Source organism: Cebus imitator, unplaced genomic scaffold (genome assembly GCF_001604975.1).
Source record: "Cebus imitator isolate Cc_AM_T3 unplaced genomic scaffold, Cebus_imitator-1.0 Scaffold24, whole genome shotgun sequence".
Classification (NCBI taxonomy): domain Eukaryota; kingdom Metazoa; phylum Chordata; class Mammalia; order Primates; family Cebidae; genus Cebus; species Cebus imitator.
The window spans coordinates 5664402-5674681 of NW_016107339.1; the positions used below are offsets into that span (position 1 = coordinate 5664402).

General features: G+C 38.8%; 1 protein-coding gene across 4 annotated transcripts in view; it reads right to left on the reverse strand.

Moving 5' to 3' along the window:
• ZNF385D (zinc finger protein 385D) overlaps positions 1-10280 on the reverse strand; it is a 691222-nt gene that overhangs the window by 245118 nt on the left and 435824 nt on the right. For all 4 annotated transcript variants that reach the window (XM_017522543.2, XM_017522544.2, XM_017522542.2 and 1 more), the window contains exon 2: positions 5488-5630. In XM_017522543.2, the coding sequence (XP_017378032.1) occupies positions 5488-5630 (143 nt within the window). The remainder of the gene's footprint in view (positions 1-5487; positions 5631-10280) is intronic.

Consider the following 10280-nt stretch of genomic DNA (forward strand, 5'->3'; position numbering starts at 1 on the left):
ACAAGGTCAGAAGACGTATACTAACTGACTTAAAAAAAAAAAAAAAAAAAAAAAAAGAAATGCAAGTGATATCTGGCATGTAGTAAGCATTCAATAAATAGCTGTTGCAACCAAAGTCCTGAACAATGTTATACTACAAGGAAGGCTCATAGTATTTATGGAAGCTAAAATACAACCACAGAATGATCATTCTTGATATACAGCTGCACCTATAGATAATTCAAATTTCCCCCATCTGTCCTTTTCCCAACACCCTGCCACAAAACACCAGAAGGTAAGTTCCATAGCTGTAGGAATTTAGTCTGCTAGTTTCACTAATGAATCCTCAGGGCCTAGCACATAGTAGGTATTCAATAAATTTTTATTAAATAAATTTTTAAAAGGAGTATAAAGATTGTTCAATGTATTTTATCTTTCTCCTGCCTTTCCTCTGCTCTGCCTATGTATGTGCGAAATCTCAGGTCCCTCCTTCGAACTTTTGACTCAGAATCTGCACTTTTAACACAATTACCTGTGATTCATAGGAAAAGCACTGCTATAAGTCACATAAATTCCATTTTTCTGTCCTCCAATGGATAAAACTCAACGTGCTGATCAAAACCGAACTTCACAGTACCCTCAAGTTTCCAGCAGCTGGTCCTTCGTAGAACTAGGAAGAGCCAGAGTGGAGTCAGCTACTAGGACTTGATCTCTTTCTCTGTCTCTCTCTCTGTACCCCCCTCTCTTCCCTCCCTCTTGTCTTTGCTCTTTCTCCTTGCTTTGGTGATAAAATCATATTATACAGAGGAGCAGCAAAGGGTCTAATTTCCTATGCTAATTTACTTTTTTAATGTTAAAGACCATTAGCCAAAGCTAGGTAAAGCAAAAATAGTTATCCTCTTTTATTGCTATTTTTTCTGCGTCTTTACTTTTTATGTGACCTCCTCACTCTTCCTTGTGCATCTCCTAGAAGGCAGAAGAAGTAAATATTTATTGAGTATCTGGCATCTGCAGGCACAGAAAGTCAGTTTTCCTCATTTAATTTTTATACCAACTAGAAATACAGCCATGGGGAGGGGGCCACGGAATCATGCTCAGCCAGTCCTCATGAACACATTCTCCAAAAGTAGTACTTTTTCAATGACATTCTAAATGTTTATTATTGTCACAACTATGAGTTAGAATATGAAGAAAATATGTTAGAGAAATAGAGAACAAAAGGGAAGTGGTGAGACCTTGGGAGAAAACTGTCATAAAATGTGGCCATTTTTTTCATGATTGCCTTCTGTTTTGAACAACATCCCAAAGTCTTGCCCAAGTCCATTCTCCTTCAATCTCCAGCATTTTTAAAACCAGCTATACCTCTGATAACAAACCTAAGAGTCTGGGTTTTTAAATTATTTAGTTATTTTATTGTATAGGACACTGGGGCTCTGATAGATTTAGCCTTTGTCCACAGTTACAGAGACAAAATTCAGCTTTTCTGATTCTGCATATTGCTTTCCATTCCATCGCTGGCATTTCCATTCTATTCCTGGCCACCCCCACTTTACATCCCAGGGACTGGAAGCCTGAGGCTTATATGTCCACAGATCCCTGCTGACAGTGTCCAGGTATATTATATGCCACTAAAGAGAGGCATTTCACAGATTTAGAGGAAGTAACTGGGATTGCTGAGTGTCCTGTGTCTCCAACTCCACGACTCCATGAAACTGAACAGAAAAAAATGAGAGCTAACAACAGTCTTCTCTGATCTCTATTTTTTGAGTACCCAAAGGTTTTGTTGCACCTAAATCCTTATATTAAATTATTTCCTGTTTGAACGTCTAGAATAATTTCTATTGTCTTCACCCAGCCCTCACTAAGACAACCACATAGCTGTTCACTCCTGTACTCAAGCTAACATTCTGTGCTGTACATCTTTCTGTATAAACGTACTTTATTTACAAAAATTTCCTATTTGTCAACTTCTCCTATACAAACTGAATTGTTTTCCTGGCAGAGGTCATAATATAATCTGTTATCAGTGTTTCTGGCACATAATGATGCCAGAACAACTGGCAGCTGCTGAATAACTAGCAGTTGACTGAATGAACTAAGTTCAAGCCCACGTCTAATATTTCTTTCCTAAACATCATCTATCTACTCCCATGACATTTTCCTTTCAAGAGGTAGAAATTCAGAATGGGATCGCTGGGATCAGAATATTTTTAAGTCCTGAAACTCTAATGTCTTAAGAGATTAAAGGGCAGGGTGGGAAATACATGAGGTATTCAAGGAAAGATTTATTTTGTGTGAAAGCTACTGGAATATCAAGAGATACATTTCTAGGGAATAGCTTCTGTTGTGACTCCTTAAAAGTTGGCTTTGAGGAGATGAAGGGATCCTGATAGTCTCATTGAATGTCTTCATCTATACCCATAACTCAGCTCTGATTCTACATCTATTTCCTTTCCCTTTTAACTGTACTTACTTTTACAGAAGTTTCATTATTATTGCTGATTCATACCCAAACCTCATGGTTTATGCTCTTATGGAAGTTAATAATCAGAGATGCCCACTTATATTTTTATACATTTTATAAGTATATATTTAAAATTTTTCTTTTATGTTTCTGCCAACTCTATCCTAAATAGATAGATGCTTTCATATTCATATCTGCAGGGGAAGAATATAATATAGCCTCTGATCAGCAGGCAGAGATCTATGTTCATTATGGACTTTGCTTTGTAAAGATCATATGGGTAAATGTTTTTGGGTAGCAGAGTGGTTCATCACTTTCTTGTCAAAGAAGGGATAGCTGTGTTGTGGATCTAGGTAAGAGGGACTGCTGACAGCCTTGCAAAATTTGTGTGTCCTAAGCATGGCACAGAAAAAACTGAGATCCAGGTGCCTAAAGGGCCATGCTAGCCAGGTGCTGACTGTCTCATGAATGCCTATGTGGATAAATAACTTGATGATAGGAGGAAGTCTCCCACCAAAGTCTTATAACCTGTTAGATAATTGTTAGAGTCCAGAACCTTAACATACCCTTACACAAAATTAGAGTAGATTTTCCTCCAGCCTGATGAAATTGGCTCTCTTGAATGAGAAACAAAGTCAATTTATGACCATAAAAATTATGTTTTATACATACTGAAATTTTGGATTGAGATTTACATCTGTGTAAAATCAAGAACTCAGACTTACTGAAGGAGATGCTCTATGCCTTCATTCTGAGTCAAAAGCCACCAGATTATGGGCTTTCCAACAGTTCACTTTGGTTGGAAGCAAGAAATGGCTTAATCCTTGACTGGCTATTTCCTGACCAGCACTGGAAGGGAATAATCAAGGAAAAAGCAATAGTTGGAGTAACTGAGGGCCTCTTGGTTTAAGTAGAATAAATATCAACACAAGTTAAAATCCATGATAGAGGAAAAAGAATTAAGTCAAACTTTTGCAATCAGTTAGCCAATGAACTGCTACTTTCAGAACCAGAAGAGTTTACAAGCTACTTATGAACATGCTGCTTATCACTCAAATAGTGCTTGTTACATACCAAGCCCCATTCTAAATGATTTAGCCCACACAATCCTTACCATAGGCCCATCATATTATTAATGAGGCATTTTATATTATTAATCCCATTATATGGATGAAAACATGATGGCATATGGAAGTTTTGTGACCTATCCAAGGTCATATCGATGGTAAGAGGCAGTTCTGAGATTTGAACTTAAGCAGTGTAGCTACAGAGTTCAGCTTGACCATCACACAACACTGCCTTTGCCCGTGAAAAAAAACCCACAAATCTCGGAATGGTATAACCCCTCCCCCACCCCCAGTGAAGAGACTATCAGGCCCACACCTTTTATTTTAAAGATGAGGAAATAGCAGCAAAGACGGTAAAGAGATTTTCTCAGGGTCATGTAGCTCAACACATCACTCATCTTTGTTTTATGATAAATGATATTCATTGTCAATCAAATTAATCACTTTGTTATTAATATTTCCCAAGAGGCAAATCAAAAGTTTTAAATCCAGCCTTTTATGGCCTTCCAGGAATTTTACTTAAAATGCTCTGAAGCTGACATGGGACCTGAGTGACGGGATGCCAAGTGGTCTCGGAGGCCAGGAAAAGCACCTTGATGGGTAATCCCCTGGGTGTCTCGGAAACAAGGCTGTGCCAGGAAACCACTTAACAGAAGAGCAGGCAAGAAATCAGGGAAAAGGAACCCAAGGACTTCAGTGTAGTCATTTAGGAATATATGCTGACCAAGGTTTTCTCTACTCTTAATGAAATACCTAGGATTAGAAACCTGTGTTTTGTAAATGTGATCTTTATGTTGCTTTATTTATGAAATATCAATTTCAAAACAAGATTCCTATGGAAAATTAGTCTCCCCACAAAAAGCAAAGGATCATTTTGATTCTCCCTTGCCTATTAGAAAGGACTAACATATAACTGTACTGACTCATTGGCATGTCCGAAGTCCACATGACAAAGTACCGTTAAAGAAAATAAGACCCACTGCTATCTCCTGAAGAATTATTTGATTGTGGGCAGAATATATATATTTTAAAATCCATCACAGGGACAAGATACTGCACCAAGGAAGCTGTATTATTTAGATCACTGGACATTTAGTGACCTCTCATCTTAATCCTTTCTGCTTTGGCTGTGCTGACATGTCCTGTCACTGATAAGCTCAGACTTGCCTTATTACAACCACTGTTCTTATCTGAAGGCTGAATCAGATAGTATTAAAAAAAATGTCACTTACTTGCTTCTAACCTTTTCAACCCTTATATCAATTTTCATCCTAAGAATACTCTTACTGATTGCAGAAAAAAAGAACATATGATGATGAAAATGATGCATCTGTCAACTTACAAAGACATCTTAAAGATGAAAATAGAGGCAAGAAAGTAATTGAACCTGTGCTGAGAGGCTGCTGACAAAGCCCAAAGAAACAAAGAAATATGAGAGTTCACTTGGGCAACAGTGGCACATGCTAAAACTCTTGCTCCCAGAGCCATGATTTGTTTTAAGTTAATGGTGGGAAGAAAGTGCTGTATACCTGAAACAAATTGTTACTGTTATTACTAAGGTCCTATTTATTAAGTTAGAAAAACTTAACAGATTTGGAAATTAAAGTTAGAAGAAACACATTTTTAATTTTTAAAATATCTACTGAAATTCTGATGTTCTCTCCAATAAATAGATTGTTTCAATTTGGATATATTCCTACAAACCTATAGAATTGTTGCTGTTGCCCAGAGGACACTGGAGGGAAGACACCAACTCATGACCAACCCAATCGGATCAAATCTCTTTTGATTTTCCTTGAAGGAGCCTGGTTCTGTGGATTTTACCTAACCAGGTAAACAGCTAACTTCACTGTGGCTTCCAGACAAACCGAGCAATGAACAAAACAGCAAAATGCACGCGGTGACCAAAGCTCCCCAGGCTCCTAAGGCTTTCTAATACCTTCCACTCAGGCAAAGACAAATTTGGCAGGTACTTACCGCATTGAAATTGGGGAAGAGGTTGACTGCAGCTGCAGTGTCAAGAGGAAAGGGAAGAAATGGTTTAATATCCAGCGATGGTTGCAAAGGAGGGGCTGGTGGACGGACAAGGGCCGGGAGAGCAGGACTCTGGCATGTACCACCTGTGAAGACCAGAGCAAAGGGAGCAATCAGGGACACCACGCATGGAAAAAAACACCAAGGTTGCTTCTGAGACAAAAAGGCCAGCTTTGTGGGTCACTGGAAAAAACAAGACATGGACTCTTTTGACCTCAACTGGGAACTGGCCAATGAGCAGATTTGCCATTAGGCAGAGGGAGCAAGTTGAACTGCTCCATTTTCCTTTGATTATAACTATCTGGTTATGTAAGTAATAGTCAACATTTCAAATGCCCCAACCTGTCTTTATTTTTCCTTCTTAGAGCTCCAGATTGGGCCAGTCACAAATCTGCAACCAAGATCTCTGGTTTCTAAAGAAAAACCTCTTCATCACACACCCATCCCTCTTTGAAAACTAAACCACTCACAATATGCATCAAGTTTGAGTGATTATTTTACAGAACTGCTCTTTTCTATCACATCCAAAACTCTGGCAGCAAGATGACATGAACCTGGCACATAAAACAAATTTAACCTCAAACCCAGGCAGCTGTACCTTGCTGCTGTAGCAACTGAAGGATTAAAAACCAGCAAAACCAGTGCTATGATGTCTGAACTGTTCAGCAGCCCTGTAGCTCTGAGTATTCAACAACTCCCTGTCTCCTTCCCAGTCATGAGTAGGTGGAATTTAGATGGCCACTGATGAGCAGGCAGTGGGAATATTATGCCAACAAAGACATCCCCTTTGCCTACCAGCAGGCAGCCAGCGTTTTGCAAGACAGCATGCACCTTTGTCCTCTAAGGACTCCACCGCACTCAGGAGCTGGAAGGATGGACGCCCATCCTCAGTGTTCAGTCCCCCATATTTTGGTAACATTCCAGAACATCAATTTGCTGTTAAGTAAAGGCTGTTTGAATCCTAGGAAACTGTTAAAATATGCCAGCATTCTTCTAATCTGAGATGCAAGCAACAGACTGTAAAAACCTGCTGGTGAGAATCCAAGAAGCATTAGGAAAACAAAATGCAGTGGGATTTTTTTCTCTCTAGCAGTAAAGAATTCTAGGAGACAAGCTTGTGCCACTTACTTGCCTGCCATCTCATTTTTAAAAACAAAGTAGAGTGAGTCTCCTTGTATAAATTACCTGTACAAATTTCACAACAAACTCTCTGGCCAGCTGCACAGAGAACATCATCTTGCCCTCAATCAGTTATCTGTGCACAAAATTAACGTTCTGAAAATGATTCCCCAATGATAAATCCAACCCTATGGGGCCATAGAGGATCTGCTAACAAGGTAGATGACTTAGTACCTATAACAGAAGCAATCAGCACAGGATTTAATTAGCCATACACAAGAACCATCAGCTCTCCTGCTCCCAGGTATAAAATCGGCTGGAGCCAAATTAGGAAAAACAGTATTTTCCCCAGTTTTACCTTCCTTCTTGAAATAATAATAGCATGACCAACAGTAGCAAAGTTAATAACTGAAGTTTGTAATCAGTAAACTAATTTTCAAAGTAGTACAAGGCAGGAAATAAAGGACAGATGTGAAAACAAATAGAGATAACAACAAAATATAACAAGTCTACATTCACCAGAGCACACTATAAACTTAGTTTACCGTCCACTTGGTCGCGTATTGAGTGTGAGTGTGTGACAGCGTTTAAAGAGGGCATCCATAAAACTTTGGTGACAGACCTGTCATGAGTTTAGTGTTGTTAAAACTTTCTCTTTTAATAAAAAGTTTAAAAACTAAAATAAATTTGTGGTTGGTATATCTTTTAAAAACTCAGAAGTAAGGCCGGGCATGGCGGCTCATGCCTGTAATCCCAGTATTTTGGGAGGTCAAGGTGGATGGATCACTTGAGGTCAGGAGTTTGAAACCAGCCTGGCTAACATGGTAAAACTCTGTCTCTACTAAAAATACAAAAATTAGCTGGCGTGGTGGCACATGCCTGTGATCCCAGCTATTTGGGAGGCTGAGGCAGAAGAATTACTTGAACCCAGGAGGCAGAGATTGCTGTGAGCCGGGATCACACTACTGCACTTCAGCCTGGGGGAATGAGCAAGACTCTGTTTCAAAAATAAAAACTCTAAAGTAAATTTTGGTTGAAATCAGTGGTGTGCTGAAATTTAATAAATAATTTTAAATTACTTTCATTTTTGTTGTTTTTGTTGTTCTGAGACAGGGTCTTACTCTGTTGCTGAGGCTGGAGTGCTGTGGCACCATCATGACTCACTGCAGCCTCAACCTCCTTCACTTAGGTGATCTTCTCACCTCAGCCTCCTGAGGAGGTGGGACTACAGACATATGCCATCATGCCCACCTAGTTTTTGTATTTTTAGTAGAGACGGTATTTTGCCATTTGCCCAGGCTAGTCTCAAACTCCTGAGCTCAAGCAATGCATTCACCTCGGCCTCCTGAAGTGCTGGGGTTACAGGTGTGAGCCACCATGACTGGCCCTAAATTACTTTCGTGTCACACATCATTCTTTGCAAAGGATATTCACGTACATTCACCTTGTTTGGTTCTAAGATTTCAGAAATTAGGTAAGGGCTAACATAACATCATGTAGAGAGAAAAATATGTTGATAAACTCTTCAGCTATTTATCTTGCTTCCACAGAAAATTCCATGCTTATACTTATAAGAAAGCAATTTAGCAAGAATATATTCTACAACTGTTTCTTTTTAAATCCTCCTCTGGTTTAGGTTATCCAAAGAAGTTAAGGAATAGCTCAAGCTGATATTTTATCTAGCACAATGAGGGGCATAAATAATAAAAATATGTCCATTTTATTATCAGGTAAATTTAATTTCCCCTTCTCTCTTTTAGGATATATATTTCATTTACATTTACATAAACAGTTCAAGGCCCTCTCTCAATGTTGCAACTGGAGTTTCCTTCCTAGGTGATTAAAAAATAAACATCAAAGAAGAGTCATAAACACTTCAGAAAGTTCGAGAAAATATTTAAGCTCATCTCTTCTCACCTGTTGGAAGAGAGCAAGCTATAAGATTGTAGGAAAGCAGAGGACACGTGGCTACATATTTTTAGACTATTTGCTATGCAAATACAGGTGTAGTGGATGCTGTAGGTCTGATTCCCAGACCCCCGTCATCACCAAGGCACTCCTCTCAGCTGCTTGGAGTGCTGGTGGCTGATGCCTGAGAGCCTCTTTACAAATTGCCCTGGGCCAAAGGGAGCTGCCTCACCCAAGGTGACCCTCCTAAGTAGAGGATTTGATAGCCCCTGCAATGACTGATTCATGCAGGAGTTTACTGGCTTTGCCCCCTTGCCTCAAGGCAAGAAAACTCTGAAGCTCTATTTTACCGCCAAAGTTCCTCATGGCATCTAGGGTAGCCTGAGGCCTCTGATGTGACTACATCACAATCCAGCTCCTTCCTCTTCCCAATCCTATGTTCCTTACTCCTCACAAATGATGCTCCCATGAGCGCTCCCCAGTAAAGTCTCAAAGTTCACTTTCAGAATAACCTGATCTGTGACATCAGGATAGAGCAATTCAGGAGTTTAAGTAAAATGTAAAATTGCTTTATTCTAAAATAGATGCTTGCCCGCAAACCTATAGCCCTAATATTGAGGCACAAAATTGAAGCTACCTCTTAAAAATTATCTGTGACTAAGATTTCTGCTTTTAAAATCTGGAATAGTCCTAAAATATTTTACTTGCACCAATCTGTAATTGCTCAGCAACAAGAATACTATTTGCAAATAGTGCAAAATCAAAACTGGCAAATATAGTATGTTTCATCTGTAAAGCAAATTAAAATATTCTGAGAAAATAGCTATTTCATTTTCCCATATTTAAATAGAAACTATTGCATTTAAGATATGAATACATGTTTATTATTATTTTACTTATCACAAAATTATCTTGATAACTATAAACATGAAAATATATAATAAACTTGTAGACCTTTCTATAGGTGAGAAAGTTTTGTTATTAATGTTTACCAACCATGTCACTTTATTCATTGGAATGTCACACTTCTGGGAATATTAATATTCTTATTTTGAGGCAGGTCTTTTAAAGCCTCTGTGGAGTAGGGTCAGAAAAATACGTAAACTCTATTTCTAGTACCACATATTTCATAGCCTATGCTATTTTGTTACACAGTTTTAACAAATCAGTCTGATTTCAGAGAAGTTACTATCTCTCAATACTAAATTTGTTATGTGACATTAAAGTCAACAAATAAAAAAACATTTATTAGTACAGAATAGTAATTAATGAGGTATTGAATAATTAAGGTAAATTAAGTGATTAATGTTCACAAAATTCTTCTCCCTAGTTTTCTGATGATTTTGTTAGTGTATGTTTAGAATTTAAGTTGCAAATAGTGAACTATAAAATCAACATATTGGCTGGGCGCAGTGGCTCATGCCTGTAATCCCAGCACTTTGGGAGGCCGAGGCAGGCAGATCATGAGGTCAAGAGATCGAGACCATCCTGGCCATGGTGAAGCCCCATCTCTACTAAAAATACAAAAATTAGCTGGGCGTGGTGGCACGCACCTGTGGTCCCAGCTGCTGGGGAGGCTGAGGCTGGAGAATCTCTTGAACCCAGGAGGCAGAGGTTGCAGTGAATAGAGATTGTGCCACTGCACTCCAGCCTGGCAACGGAGCAAGACTCCCTCCTCAATATACCTAAAATCTATTATTACTTACTGG